At 38.3% G+C, this 16,236-nt stretch overlaps 2 protein-coding genes across 4 annotated transcripts in view; one reads left to right on the top strand and one right to left on the bottom strand.

Moving 5' to 3' along the window:
• Window positions 1–7,238, top strand: part of themis2 (thymocyte selection associated family member 2) — a 13,106-nt gene extending 5,868 nt beyond the window's left edge. Inside the window, exons 2-6 of the mRNA XM_016242764.1 lie at window positions 703–843; window positions 1,459–1,884; window positions 3,881–5,061; window positions 6,839–6,947; window positions 7,067–7,238. Coding sequence (XP_016098250.1) covers window positions 703–843; window positions 1,459–1,884; window positions 3,881–5,061; window positions 6,839–6,947; window positions 7,067–7,149 — 1,940 coding nt within the window. The 3' untranslated portion in view covers window positions 7,150–7,238. The remainder of the gene's footprint in view (window positions 1–702; window positions 844–1,458; window positions 1,885–3,880; window positions 5,062–6,838; window positions 6,948–7,066) is intronic.
• Window positions 7,239–7,320: 82 nt separating this feature from the next.
• Window positions 7,321–16,236, bottom strand: part of rpa2 (replication protein A2) — a 30,768-nt gene continuing 21,852 nt past the window's right edge. For 2 of the 3 annotated variants that reach the window (XM_016242782.1, XM_016242783.1), the window contains exons 7-9: window positions 10,278–10,397; window positions 9,689–9,783; window positions 7,321–7,587 (exon numbers count right to left, since the gene is read on the bottom strand). In XM_016242782.1, coding sequence (XP_016098268.1) covers window positions 7,500–7,587; window positions 9,689–9,783; window positions 10,278–10,397 — 303 coding nt within the window. In that variant the 3' untranslated portion in view covers window positions 7,321–7,499. The remainder of the gene's footprint in view (window positions 7,588–9,688; window positions 9,784–10,277; window positions 10,398–16,236) is intronic. The other variant, XM_016242781.1, reaches the window with a different exon arrangement.

Here is a 16,236-nt window from a genome sequence, read left to right as displayed (position 1 = left end):
TTGGGTTGTTTTGACCCAGCTTTTGGGTTGTTTTGACCCAGTGGTTGGGTTCAAAACAACCCAACTGCTGGGTCAAAACAACCCAATAGTTGGGTTTGTCCCTTTTTAACCCCGCGCTGGGTTATATTTAACCCAGAATTTTTTGGAGTGTAATAGCAAAACCCATGTTTGGTCATGTTTACCCTCATATTGTGTAAAGTAAAATAGTATATCAAATCATTGTCTAATATCTTTCATACCATGGTTGAGAATCTTTGTACAAAGTTTTGGTTCAGGTGCAAATGTCCTGGAAATCTGATTTCTATTAAACGCCTAATAAATGCAAAATATAAATGTTCTCTATCTTTTTCCAACATTTTTCTCATGTTTGTTTTTCAGAGGACAAATTATAGAAAAATAAATTTACTGGTACTGAATATACAATTTTTTTCTTATCCTCCAAACAATGTAAAGATTGTGGTTAATGACTTTGCATAGAAAATAGCTGCTTTAAGATTCCTTAAAAACTCTGTAGAAAACATTAACAGCATAGAGGTTTGGAACAACAAAGGAAATTTACAACTTTTCTTTTATTGTTCTCAGGAGGCTATGGCATTTTTGACTTTGCGATCAAAGTCCATCTTAACATTTTACAGGAAATTCCTATAAAACGAACCCAGGAAGTTATGCAAATAGGGCATTATGATGTGTTGTTGTTTTCAGGTTCCATTTATGAGCTTTCAGGGAGTGAAGTGTGTTTATCTACTGGAGATTTGGTGAAGGTCATTGGTTTAGAGCTTCTGTCTGTGTCTTGTGAGGAGATTGACACTGGAGCTTCATTTGAATTGCCTACTGGATATTCAGGTGAGCCGTTAAACAACAGCAAGGTGTTTCCAAGTAAATTAATATAAACTAGAGTTGAGTATTTGGACCTAGTGAAACCTCTTCTTGTGTTATTCAACATATGTTTACATTACTGAGTAAATAACAGCCCATTTGATTACAAGTAAACTGGGACAGGATTCACAGATTTAGCTGTATTTTCCATTTAAATGTTTTTCAATTTAAACCATAAATATGAACTAAAATGTGCTTTTAACACACTATCTCTATTTACAAAATGGATTTAGTTACCACTCGTAGTACACTCAACATTTTAGTTCATATTCATGTTGTCCCAAAATAGCAGTTGAGTACACTTAGATGATCTTAAGTTTATCTTAAGAAGAACTAAATAAAATTTTGTAGTATATTAAGTACAAAATTAGTGTGTGAAAATAGAGCACTTTAAATGCATTATGGAAGTGCATTTTTTTTCACCCGGGACAGCTTAATCCAGAGCAGTTGTCTATCCATAAATAAGACATGATGCTATAGAACTTAAGTCTTCAAGGAGGATGTTGTTCAAGGAAATTAATTTGTAAACTAAAAGCTAACTGGGAAAGTTTATTGATTTTAACACACTGTGCATCTCTCTAGGTCACTTCAGTCTCGTCGCTGAGGACCTACCGTACAATACAATAGAGGAAATTGTGGGTTTGTGTCCTGTTGGAGTGGACGCCTGCGGCTCCTTCACCTTCATATGCCAAAACGAGCTGACTATAGACACCTTCACGCTACCCGCAGGAAAACAGCTGACCCTGCTGTCAATGGAGGTCGCCAGAAATGGAGAAAGACTGGCACGGTGTCAGATGGTGGGGCAGAACATGGCCTCTGCAGAGATACTCCTTCCTCTGACCCTCAGAGGAGAGTTTTATGAGTGTCAAAGTGACCGTGGCTACTCTCTACAGGAAATCATGTCGTCATCCAGACTGAGCTGTCGTCAGTTCCGCAATACAGCTGAGAAGAACAGTGGAAGCTTGTTGATTTTTAGCCCAGTGTATGAAATTAGTGCCATCATGCATAGTAAGTACAATAGTGTTACTCTGTAAATATTTGTCAAGTCCTTGTCCCACTGACAGGTTGCTGGTGCCAAAGCCAGATCCATAATTGTCCAGCACTGATGATGTATTTTTTAGCACAGGAAGTTAGCATCACCCTGGTTCCCTCGACAAAAACCCAAAAGGATTTTTCCATTGGCTTTTGGATTATTGCAGAAATTAAGCTGTGCCCAAACTCTGAAGTCCCATTTAGCCACTTGTTAGCAACTGCCATTTTAAAGACGAGTAAAATGTTTAGAATGAAACGTGAAAATATCTTGCACTTGTGCGAACCACAGACCTTATTTCAGGCGTTTACCCAAAAACCCATTCAGAACCCCACTGACTTCAGAACAATGGAACCAGAAGAGCTGCATTTCTAGAAGCACGACAAATAAAAGGAGTCTGAATCTGCTAAAATGTGAACTCGTTTCCAGGTTTTGGCCAACAAAAATACATCATCATTATTTTTCACCTTATTAAAAAAGAGCCAATTGCAAACTGGTAATGAAGCTCCACTTCTCACATTGTCCTAAAAAGCATTAGGTGTCCATTGGCTGGACCAACTTGCGCTTTGATAAGAAAATATTGCATGTCTTTTTTTCTTTCTTGCTGATTTGAAATGATACAAGCAGTGTTTAAGATTCTGGTATTTCCCCATTTAAGTAGATAGGAGTTGGTTTTGCATGCCTGGAGAAACTACCTGAAGGCCTTGCAAATATGGCCAGAGTTAAATGACTTTCCTTGAAAGTGACTATAATATAATCAATAAAACAGTCTGAAGTGGAAATTATTTGATATGAATTGTACTATAACTTCTGATTATTGCATCAAAAGCAGCTTGTGATTTAATCAAATTACTTTTGGTGCCAATATATGCTTTCAAACTTGCAACACACAATCGTTTACTGTAAAGCAAGCTCAAAGAGTGGTTTGCAGACCCCCCAGTCAAGCAACATGTTGGTGGAATAAGGCTATCAGTCATCACTCAATGCTACTCCTGGAGGTCCACCTACCAGCAGAGTTTAGCTGTAACTCTAACACACTTGGACCAGCTAATCGAGGTCTTTGGGTTTACGTGAAAACTGCAGGCCAATATGTTGGAGCAGAATTGGAGTCCTCCAGGAGTGGCACTGAGTACACCTGTCACAGAGCAGGGGTGTCCAATCCTACTCCTAGATGTCCACTTTCTTTTGAAGTTTAGTTCCAACTGATCTAACATTCTTAAGCCAGCTAATCAATGCCTTTTGGTTTACCTAAAAACTTCAGGCCATTGTGTTGGAGCAGAATTGCTGTCTTCCATGATTGGGACTGAGTACACCTGTCATAGAACAGGGGTGTCCAGTCGTGCTCCTGGAGTGCCATTATCATGCAAAGTTTAGCTCCAATCCTAATTAAACACATCTGAACCTGTTAATCAAGGTCTTCAGGATTACTAGAAACATCCAGGCAGGTGTGCATGGAGCTAAATTCGGCAGGACACTGGCTCTCCAGCAGCAGGACTGGATGCCCTAATAATAGAGGCTTGATGCATGGAAATGGTCTTGGAATAAATGTCTGTTAATGATTTATTTTAATTGTCCACTTTCTTTTGAAGTTTAGTTCCAACTGATCTAACATTCTTAAGCCAGCTAATCAATGCCTTTTGGTTTACCTAAAAACTTCAGGCCATTGTGTTGGAGCAGAATTGCTGTCTTCCATGATTGGGACTGAGTACACCTGTCATAGAACAGGGGTGTCCAGTCGTGCTTCTGGAGTGCCATTATCATGCAAAGTTTAGCTCCAATCCTAATTAAACACATCTGAACCTGTTAATCAAGGTCTTCAGGATTACTAGAAACATCCAGGCAGGTGTGCATGGAGCTAAATTCGGCAGGACACTGGCTCTCCAGCAGCAGGACTGGATGCCCTAATCATAGAGGCTTGATGCATGGAAATGGTCTTGGAATAAATGATTTATTTTAAATTTTTTTTACATATAGTGAGGAAGAACGTAGTCAAGTTCCCATCCAGCCTGGAAGTGGATGTCCAGGACGTGACAGAACAGTACCAGGATTTAGTTTTCATAACTCCATTTTCAATGACTGAAGTTGCGAGTCAGCCACCGGAGTCCTTCCCGACTATGGCAGAGATCCTTGACGGCCCAGAAGGCAACCAGTTTTTTAATTGCAGCTGGTTCCAAGAACTGCAAAGAGGCAGGCAGGTCGTGTTGCATGCGTGTGCCCCAACAACAATGATATTAGCCTCAACTCCAAAGGGGAGGAAGGGAAAACAGTACTTCATCATCTCAGGGGGGTATGGTGGACGGATGAGAAGAAGGGCCCGGGAATTTGGATCAGTGTACGAGCTATACTTGGCATCCTCTCAGTCTCCAGGTTTGAAAGTAAGCGTGACTCGGCACTGCGAGGAAGTAGAGGAAGAGGGAATGCCTGCGCTCAGTGTCGGAGAGCAGCTGGAGGTTTTGAGAATAACGCTGATGGACAGACTCGGGGATAAATCTGGAGCTGCTCAGAAAGTAGAATGTTTAATTTGCAAACGAACTACAGAGGTGGACGACGAGGATGAGAACGATGAAGACGAGGAGGAAGAGGATAGGGAGGAAATCGCTCTGCCACTGTTTATGACAGGTCACTTTGTGGAAAAGCTTTCAGACAACAAAAAGTATAAATTAACTGATTTAATAAGCAGCTCTTTGCCTCTGGATGTTAAAGTGGTGACTCGGGATAAAGACCTAGAAAAAGATCCCCTGATGGGATTACCAGCACTTAAGCTTGAGGAGACTTTCACGGAGAACATGGTGTTGACGAGCCTACCAACTCAACCAGACTGGTGCTTTGCGTTGCCAGTACGCTGGTTACAAATGTCTCTCTGCTTCACCTCCGATCATTTGCCGTGGTCAGAGTCCCCAGAACGTCATGTAGAGACCGTCACTGAGGTGACAGAGAAATTCTACTACGAATATCATAAACTCGTGAGCAAAACTGAGGAACCACCTCCTCGTCCACCAAAGAGGAAGCCATCCAGTTCAGAAGTGCCCAAGAGGCCCTCCAAGTCTGAATCGAAATCAACAAAATTAAGGAGCGCTGTGACCAAACAGCTTGACAACCTTTCGCTGGGTGAGACAAAGGGAAAGCGTGCTCCTGCTCCACCTCCGCCAGAAGATGTAAGCATGAGCTTTTATTCACCCACTACAACAGAAATGCAGAATTCAAACATGAATATCTAGGTTTCATAATGAGTCATTCTTAGATCGGCTATTACAGGATTATCCATGACTATTTTCCAAACTTCCCCTCTGTGGTTCATGTTAATGAGCAGTGTTGGGGAAAGTTACTTTTAAAAGTAATGCATTACAATATTGCGTTACTCTTTAAAAAGTAACTAATTGCATAGTTACTTTTTATGGAAAGTAATGCGTTGTTACTTTTGCGGTACTTTTTGAATCTGGACAGGGCTTGCTTGTTTGGTTTTAATATAAAAAGTTATATTTTTGGCAAATATAAAAGCCTTTTCACACCAAAATCCTCAGGCTGAAGGAAATGTAAATTCACGTCTGTACAGTAGAATTCAGGAGAAAGTTCAACACTCTTCGGCAGTAAAATAAAGAACAAATGTTAGTTTATTTTGAGTAATTTTTGCTCATTAGTACGGTTGAATTGGATCATCGAAGGTCAGCAGCAAAGACACTGGTTAATAAAATGGGATTAAATACATAAAGGATATTTGTATTATTTAACATATTTAATTATTGCAGGTTTGCATCATATTCTGAGTTGTTTTTATTAATTGTATTATTTTTGAGGAAAACTGAATTTTATTTTTTTGTGAGTGAGATGAATTAATAATGCATGTTCACATTTAGTCTAGAACTAAAGTAACATCTTACTTCCGATTCCTCTCAACATGGGTACAGGAGAGCTTTCAATCAATAAATGGGGGGGGGGTAGTGTTACTTCACTAGTTACTTGAAAAAAAGTAATCCGATTACGTAACTGGCGTTACTTGTAATGCGTTACACCCCCAACACTGGTCAAGAGTGATGGAAAAATCAATTGCTCACATATTTACATGGAACAGTTAAAAGCATGGCAATCGATTTTTTTAAAATAGTTCATTCAAAAATATGATAATCTCATTCCAAATCCATACAGCTTGCTTTGTGAAACATAAGTTTAGCAAAATTTCTGACATGCTCTTTGCTACACAATGAAAGTGACTCAGGACGGACGCTGTCAACCTCCAATAATGACAAAGCACCATTAATGTATCAGTTTAAATTGTCAAATTTAGGGTCAATATGAAACTCTAGTACTTCTTTATTGCTTATTTAAAGCATACCCACAATTATGTTGTCCATACATAGATATCTATGCACAGTCTGCACAGCATAATTGGTCGATAAAGATATTTCTCTACAAAGAATCAATGTAATAACAAATGCAATAAAAGGCAATTAATTGGAATTATTTTTACCATTAGTGACGGAAATATAGTTTCCCTCTATGTAATGAATTCATTTAGAATAATAAGACACTATAGGGCTGTTACCACTTAAATTAAATCAGTATATCAGCAAAATCCCTATGCACTGGAGCGCTGGCAAAAAGGCTGCATCTGAAGTCTATTGAAGTATGAACAAGAGCATGTCATTCATCAGGCAAATGCAATTTGTTTCTTTTGTTTGGTGGAACAAAATACATGTTTAGAACAACACAAGGGTGAGTAAATGATGATCGAGTTGTCATTTTTGGGTGAACTATTGGTACATGTGTAACTCATTGCGTATAAGGTCTTCTACAAGCACCATGTTAGATGGTAACTATGCATGTGTGTATTACTGAACAGAAACACGCACCATCGTCATGTTCCTCTTTTCTTATTTGTTTAGCTGGCTCAGCAGCTTATGAATTTCTTTTTTTTTTCTTGTGCAACTCCATTAGACTCTAGACCAGCCCCCTCCACTGTTGCCTAGGAAAGGCTCATCAATAGCAGAGAGCGTCAGTGTGCACAATACGTATGTGAAAAGCCCCACAGTAGCACACAAATCAGGTTAGTTTCTCTTTGCGTTTCAAGACGTTTGTTGCTAGCTTGATATTTGAAATAGCCCATCAGGGAGCTGAAATATTGTATACTAATCTATTCTTTCCTTTTCTTCCTCCAATAAACAGCAAAGAGACTCTCTGACTCTGACCATGATTATGAGTCTATCGAAGATGCATTTAAAAACCCCCATGAAAGCTTGTTTTATTAGTTCAAGGACACTTGTATCCTGTGGTCTTCATAGCAAGACATGCCAAAAAACCTAAGAAATCAAAAACAAACAAAAAAGGTACCAGCTAATATGGAGTCTCCACTGTACCCACAACTAATGCTAATCTGAAACACTTTTCATGGTGTCTCAATACTCGAAGACAACGCAAGGTTTAACAAATAGAACATTTATTGTAAATCAAACAATGTCCTTTTCACTGCTTTTTCCTTGCATGCCGCTGAACTTGAAAGAAAATAGCTTTATATGAGTGTGCTTTTATTAAAATGAGCAAAACTAACTGAAATTATTATTTTTTTCATGAACACTATGCAGAGTGACTTCACTGTGACTTAGGCTTCATTGTCTGTTGATCTGAAGTGGTCCTCATCAATAGTGGAGAAAATGTGTCCCTCGTTGCTGAGAAAATCCACAATTTGCCTGTAAAGAAGTAAAGGGAAGTGAGAAACAAACCGGAGTGAAAAGACTTGGTGTTTTTAGACACCTTTTTCACTCAGTTGTCTTAGTTCAGCATTACATAGAAAGAGTGTTGAAAAGCATTTGCATATTGCAAGCTGCGAAACATCTGGTGGTTAAAAATGAGACCAGTTCACTAACGCACTTTCAAATAAACACAGTTCCTTTTAATATTCCATTCAAAGAATTCTGAAAAAAACGATCATGGTTTGCACACAAATTTTAGGCAGCCAAGAATCTTTTTAACGTTTATAATAATAAGAACCATTTTTAGTAATTGCTGCTCAATTATCATCAATTATAACTGGTGAAGACAGGAGTAATGACACTGAACATTTTGATCACAGCAAAAAATGATATTTCAACATTAAAATAGAAGTAACTTTTAATTGTAATAATATTTTACAATATCACTGTTTTTGCTATATTTCTGATTAAATAAATGCAGCTTTGGTGAGCAGAAGAGACTTCTTTCAAAAACAAAAACGGGATTATTCTAAACTTGAACTGTAATGTGGGTTATCAGCTCAGGATGAGTAGATGCTGCTTTATTTACTGATTTATTAGTTTTTGCCACTTTTGATTTACTAAAAAAATCCTTACACAGAATGCCACTTGCGTTTGTCTGGGATGGATCTACTGCAAGACATGCAAGAGAACATGTCTGTAAGCGATGAGAAACGCTGAGCAGTTATGAGAAACCTTACTATAATACATGTGACTGCACACCAAGAGCGGGTTCACTTTTGTGATCGTTAACCGTTTTCTCACGCAGGTGAGACTTTTTCATCAGTTTAGCGCTCATATCTGCTGACAAGAACATCTCACACTTGTTACTAATTCTAATGGTTAGAATGCAAACTGCATATCGCCCTTTTTTTTTTTTTTTTTTGCACATTGTCACATTTACAATTCTGAATTTTTGTACTGTTGCTTCATCATAACTAAAATAACAGACAGGTGGCTTAGTAGTTTATAATAAATCATTATAATGGTTGCCGATTTCCTCAGAACTACTTGTTGCAGTTTTCCTCAGCATTGTTATCCACTGAGACGGTTATTTTTGGTCAGGTTTTTTTTTTTATTTTTTATAAAAAGGCCTTCCTGATGTGCATGTGATCTGTTGTGGTTTAAAGAGGACTATATATTTAAAAGGTTTTTCTTAACTACGTGCTGTTCTTCAAGTGGTTATTTAACCCTTGTTCTGTGTTGAAAATCTTTTAACCCATTTATTGTTTCCAGTTTCAAATGACCAGCCTTTTAAAAACGGCTTGTAAATCTCTCATTATGTTGCATTATCACTAAATCCTGGATTCAATCTTTGTCAACTTGTTCTTTCAATTGGCACTGGTATTGCGTTTCTTTGTGGTACTGGTTTATAGTAGGCCTCACTGATCTGAGCTCATGCACCTCAGTTTTTGAGTGAAAAAAGCATTATTTATAGATAATTTTGGCGATGTTCACTCGAACTGAGATGCATACATTCAGATCAATGAAGCCTAAGATCAAGCAGTTCTAAAAGGAAATACAAAACCTGTGCTAACTGAAAGAAAACAAGTTGACAAAAAGATTGAATCATGATTTGGAAACAAAATAGCATGAGAAATTCAGAAGCAATTTTTGTAGGCCGGTCATTTTTAACTGGGAACACCACAAGTGCAACAAAGTACAAAAAAAGGGGGGTGAAAGATAAAAATGAAATTAAACCCAAAACTGTGATAACTTTGTTAAAGACAGAACTAAAAGCAGAAAGATCTAAAAGATACCATTTCTACATAAGAACAGAATCAGTCTAATAAAGTGGGAAAGAAACCACGAGTCGCAAATATGATGAGAATTTAGCTCAAGTTCATGCAAAACCTCACATGAACACCGTACTATGCCAGAAAATAGAGGAAGCCTCTTCAGGGAAATAAAGGACGTGTTATTCTCAAAGCTCAGTAGGCTTAAAAGAGGAGAAACTGAAACTAAGAAAGAGGAAGAGCAACGTCAAATCCCTCTCTGAGTTAAGGCCCACTACAAAAGCCCTTTCAGTAAAGAGACGTGTCCCAGGAGAAGTCTGTACCTGATGACGGTGACGCTCATGCTGCTCAGCTTCTGCTTCAGGTCTTGCATGCTGATGCCTTGAGGCTCATGACAGCTCTTGATCAGACTCAAAACCTGCACGAAGACCGACACCAGAAAAACACACGCGTATTTGGAACCTGTGATACTTTTTACAGGGTGAATAAAATACTTTTTCCTTTGATGAATACATTGTTAAAAAGAAGAAACCAATCAATTTAGGTCTTTACGATCACTTTTTATCGATTTAACATCCTTGCTGAATAAAAAAAAAAACTAACCCCAAACCAGCAGTGTAAGAATATTCAGTGTTGCATCACAGGAATAAATTATTTTACAGTATGTTAAAACAGAAAACCATTATTTTAAATTGCAATAATATTTCACAATATTACCGTTTTATTTTTGATCAAATGCAGCCTTGATGAGCAAAAGAAACATCTTTAAAAAAAAAACAAAAAAATTTTTTTTTTTAAAAATATTACTGATCCTGCACTTTTGAATGGCAGCGTTCTCACACACACACACACACACACACACACACACACACCCCTATTCAACTCTTGTACAATGAAGCATTTTTGACTCGCCTGATTCTGGTTGGCACTCAGACCATTGACTAACATCATACTAGCACCAGAATAGCTTCCTGTGGAGCTCATGCTAGCATGCGCCGTGGGCATCATGTTCGTTCCTGCACCTCCTCCCATCTATAACAGAAAGAGCATCGATTACCAAACACACTGGTCACAACAGAGAAAAAAACATTAATGCAAACACATTGAAACGATGAAAGATAATAGCCGGGGCAACATTTTGCTGCTTTCCCCTATGGCAGTTTCAATATTATATTACAAAATTATATTTTATATTATATTATTTAGGGCCCTATGATTTTGGATGAATAAAATCAAACATAGAGCTGCACATTTAAGTCATGATACGGACTAGTGTCTGTGAACATTACACTGCAAAAAGTATACTCTTTAAAAGAAGTCCGCATGGTCTGTGTGTCACAGTTTGGTCTGCTGCACAAACTCAAGCACGCATGACACTCGTCTGCATCTCACTATACAAGGACATGAACTTCATCTCCAGAGCTGCTCTGAGAGTCACTTCACCAGCATTTAGAGGTGCTCCGATTGATCAGCTACTGATCACTATCGGCCGATAATGGCTTTAGGATGATTGATCGGCGGGCTCTATAAAGGCTGATCTCAAAAATAACGATCTCAAGCTGTCTGCTGTGAGAGCGAGCTGCACGCTGCACAGTCGACACAGGAATTGTCACAATCGAGGCAGTGTCGCATCGTCACTAAAGTTTATAAATTGCATTTCTTTTTAATTCTTGCCAGCGTTTAACCATTCAACGCTCGCGCGCTCTCCTGAAGACTGAGCGCTCATGCACACTTGCAGCACACACACATAACGCCAGGATCACATTATTATACTCCATTATTGCAGTGCGTATTTTTTTCCGCGCTCATGGGGCTGTCATGTGATCCGTGGCTGTTTACTAAAAACACAACATTTATCCATTATTTTGATTTCAAATCCAAACATTGTTACTTAAAATGCTTTTTCAGCATTGTGATTCGTTTTTTACACAGTGCATTTCCTAATACAATCTTCCATAGACGTGTTTAAACGCAGTAAATGTAAGAAACATTATTCAATGCTTTTTACTTTTGCATTTACTTCTAGATTTATAATATATGTCATGTGAGAAAAACTACCATCAGATACACAGTAGAACGTCCTTCTCAGTGTAGTAACAACACATTTTATTGAAACATTACTTTAAGGAAACAGTAAACCTCTGTTGTGCAGCACTTTGCTTGCCCAAAAATAAAAAGGATTGTTCCAACGGCATAGAATTTAAATTTTGTTTTTAAAATCTAAAGTTGTATGCATTTATTTGACTACCACAGGTTTTGATAATATAATTTTATAAAATGTAAAAACAGTACCCAGAAAAATTAAAACAGTTTCTGAAAAAAAATAAAATAAAATAGGGCATTATTATTTTTAAATACGTTTTATGAATTTAACCGATTAGACACCTAGGATTATTCAAACTCAAAGCACAATTATTATTGCAATTTTAATAAATATTAAATTGAAGTTTTATGAATTCAATTACTTACACATGGCTTTTTATTATCAAAAGTGAACCAGAAACATTTAAATGGAAAACACAGAATGTGGGGGAAAAATGAAAATCTTCCAGAGAGCATCTTAATCTCTAACATTCTGCTTAGGGGTGGACAAACTGACGATTTTATATTGTGATCGATCTTGAAGATGAAGTCTATGATCTACTTCAAGTGAATCGTAGAGAACGTGAGCTTGTATGCCTTCATAATAAGGTTCAAACTAGAGCAGTGATTGCCTACTAGATGACTGTGGCTGGTCAAATTATATCACATGTCTCTGTCATGTGTCTTTCATGAATGGTGGCGCATTTAAAAACAACGCAACGTGAGCTAGCAGTAATGGGGCGAATACAATTTTAGTTTTAGTTTTGATTTCTGCAGCATTGCGTTCCATTCCTTTAAAGCGGTGCGTTTCGCTTCCCCAAAACTTAACGTTCAAATTAGTCCAATCATGTAATGTGACAAGTGTATAATGCAGTCCACTGTGGGGCATGCTTTATTTTAATAAGAGTTATTAAAAGGGGATCAACTGCAAATGAGACAGGCACGTTCTGTGTGCACACTCCGACACACAGCTAAACACAGATGAGCAAAGTATACTTGGGCTTTCAGGCGTGTGCATAAATGGTCAAATATACACAAAAATGTGTCTTGGTGAGTATTTATGTAAAGACTGTCAGAAGTCAGTTATATCTTAAGTGAACATAAACAACTGGGCAAGAAAATGGATGAGTGTCAGTATATTAGATCCGTGCATTCCATCTTCAAGCCTAACGCAAATACCTGCTACTGTCGGTGTCATTAATGTTAATCAAACAACAAAACAGAAAATCACTCACTGCTCCTGACTGAATCCCTTTTTAACTTTAATAAGAATCAATGTATATTTGATTCATATAGTAATGCAGCCTAGTGTTTTAAAGTTTAACTCTGGCTTTAATCAACATTTTGGTTGTTTAATGCAATACTGTGTTTTAAATTGTTCAAACGGATGAATCATAGGCTTGTTCCAGTCTGGATAATCTTTATAGTACATCTTAAAACTGGGAAGATCACGATTCAGATTGTGATTTGGTGTGAAAAGATTGATATATATATGATATTATATTTTGGGAAGATCGCCCACCCCTTATTCTGCTTAAAGTGATAGTTCACCCAAAAATGAATATTCTGTCATTAATTACTCACCCTCAAGTCGTTCCAAACCCTTGAGACCTTCGTTCATCTTCGGAACACAAATTAAGATATTTTTGATGGAATCTGAGAGCTCTCTGGCCCTCCATAGACACAACGCAACTGACACATTCAAGGCCCAGAAAGGTAGTAAGGACATTGTTAAAATAATCCATGTGACATCAGTGGTTCAACCGTAATTTTACAAAGCTACGAGAATACCTTTTGTGTGCAAAGAAAACAAAAATAACTACTTTTTTCAACAATTTGTCTCCTCCGCGTCACCCTATAGCACCATTTTGGAGAGTATCACATACATAATCAATGTATGCAACGTATGTCCACAGATACGCCGTTTACGTTCAGATCAAAGTGTAAACAACATAAACAGCGTATCCGTGGACCAGTGGCGGAGCCAGGATGTTTTTATAGGGGTGGCCAGGGAGGGGCCAGCAACCAGTTTGAGGTGGCACAGAAATCTTCATTATTTCAATATAAAAATGTGTTTGACTATAATGTACTGGACTGTTTTAGTGCCTAAAACACAACTGAGTAAAATGAATTTCTACTTAACTGTAATTGAGATATTTGTGAATTAGCTCATAAAATACTGAGTGAATATGACAATTTTTGTATTATTCCTCACCTCCAGGTATTTTAATAAAGGGGCTCACTATAGATTTATGGCTCATTCAGCTTCTCAAAACTCCCAAATGCTTGCTCTCCAACATTGCATACTCATGGATGAGGCATGCAGATAGAGATAAAGATGTGAAAAAGGCCGGAAGACAACAGTAGACTTAAATGCCAGAATATAAGTTATTTTATGCATTTAAATGGTTTCATTTTCGCATATGTTCAAGTATAAGTGCACTGTGCTCACATTTATTTGTGCATTAAATTACAAATAAAAAAAAATACATATCAGCTTGTGCCTTATCTTGTGATCTCGAATTGCCGAATATATTTTAGTACATGCATTTGAGAGACGTTCTTGTGTGCTCCGTATACATGCACAGTTTGCAGCTTTAATCGCCTTTTTGGTAATTTCATAACTTAGCAGATGACGGAACTAAGTATGTATGCTCATAGTTTCTTGTGCGGGTTATTTATATGATGAAGTGATATAGAGCGTGCGCCACATATTTGCATACCGATGTAGAATGTACACTTGAGCACAGTAAATCAAACATCAATCAAATATCTATAGAGCACAATAAAACGGCTGATGGGACAGGAAAGTGTGTTTTACTGACATATAGTCTAACAACATCTCATCACAGTTGTTCTACTGAAGCTCATTTGGCTGCTGTAGCTTTTCTGCGCTCGTTTGACTTGCGCCTGACGCTGAGGTGAAGCTGAAGTGCGCGTCTGAAAATTCTCCCGTTTGATGTGGTCAAAGAGATACGGCGGTTCCGCATCTTAATAAATGCATTTCTTGTCAAGAAACAAAGGGACAAACACTGCACCGTGCTGACGGTGATACCGTTGTTAAGCCGCAACACCGGTTACGTCACTTGCCCACTGCGGCACCGACCCCCACCGTCGTTTTGATTTTTTTATAGTAATAAAAATAATTTAGTTCAGAGACAGACGAGAAGAGCGAGGCGAGACAGACGAGAAGAGCGAGGCGAGACGAGAGGCGAGACGGACGAGACGAGCGAGGCGAGACAGACGAGACGAGCGAGGCGAGACAGACGAGAAGAGTGAGGCGAGACAGACGAGAAGAGCGAGGCGAGACAGACGAGAAGAGCGAGGCGAGACAGACGAGAAGAGCGAGGCGAGACAGACGAGAAGAGCGAGGCGAGACAGACGAGAAGAGCGAGTCGAGACAGACGAGAAGAGTGAGGCGAGACAGACGCGAAGAGCGAGGCGAGAACTACGGTAAGATTTAACTTCTACTGTTAATTAGATTTTGGTAGGCTACTATTAGATGGATAGCCTAAATGTGCTAATTCAGATGGGCTACCTGTTTTTTTTTTTTTTATGGTATATCAAAAAGTGTATTTTTTTTTTTATGTGATCGTTGGTACATTTTACCAGTTTTTACCATACTTTCAAAACAAAAATTTAAATAGGAAAAATATGTAATATGAAAATAATTGAAGACAAAATGTGTTTTACTGAGAAAAAAACAAGATTTTTTTTTTAAAAAGCCTTTTTCCAAAAGGTACATCTGGAAAAAGGGGGGTCGTCTTATATTCGGGCCAATACGGTAATAACAAAGATAAAATAACAAAAATGACTATATCATGATATAAATTGTTATCGTGAAATAAAATTACTCACATCATGGAAATAAGGTTTTGGTCATTTCTCCCATTCCTAGTGCATGCCCTCAAATGTAAGTCAAAAGATTTATTTTGTGACATGAACGGGGCAACTGAGGTCAATATTAACCGTCTAATTTGGATTTATCCTTTCAGCTAACTTACCAATGTTGCAAAGATCTATATTTACCTGTAGGCTTGGTAGTTGCTCACCATAGTCCTTTTTAGTGGCACTGGCATGTGATTTTTAATCCCCCCTCCCCACCACCATTTTGGAGAGTACCACGACGCATGCGCGCTCTTTCCCCAGAATGTCATCAACGTAATCAGCGATGTTTACGTTCAGCATGTGCGCGATTTCTCTTGAACATAAACAACGCTGATTACGTTGATTTCGTTCTGGGGAAAGCGCATGCATGTGTCGTGGTACTCTCCAAAATAGAGGAAGACGGTAACTCGGGGGAGAAGAATTGTTGAATAAACTGTTATTTTTGTTTTCTTTGTGCACAAAAAGTATACTCATAGCTTCGCAAATTGAAGTTGAGCCACTGATGTCACAAGGACTGTTGTCTATCAATGTCCTTACTACGTTTCTGGACCTGGTAACATTTCAGTTGTGTTGCTGTCTATGCAGGGTCAGAGATAGGCTTGCCGCGATAGACGGTGCTGACGGTGATACCGTTGTTAAGCCGCAACACCGGTTACGTCACTTGCCCACCGTGGCACCGACCCCCACAGTCGTTTTGATTTTTTTTATAGTAACAAAAATTATTTAGTTCAGTAAAAGAACAGACACTACAATTAAAAACTGAACACGGCTGCTCAATGCAGCGTGCCGAACGGAAGTCGCATCACAGATCGGATTTAATTTCTCCAGTGAGGAGAGTGTGTCGAGCTGACTGACAAGAAGAGTGAGGTGAGACAGACAAGAAGAGTGAGGCGAGACAGAC

This window comes from Sinocyclocheilus grahami, unplaced genomic scaffold, assembly GCF_001515645.1.
Source record: "Sinocyclocheilus grahami isolate Dianchi unplaced genomic scaffold, SAMN03320097.WGS_v1.1 scaffold672.1, whole genome shotgun sequence".
NCBI lineage: Eukaryota > Metazoa > Chordata > Actinopteri > Cypriniformes > Cyprinidae > Sinocyclocheilus > Sinocyclocheilus grahami.
Note: the sequence above shows the minus strand (reverse complement) of the source record. Positions and strands in the feature narration are given on the sequence as shown.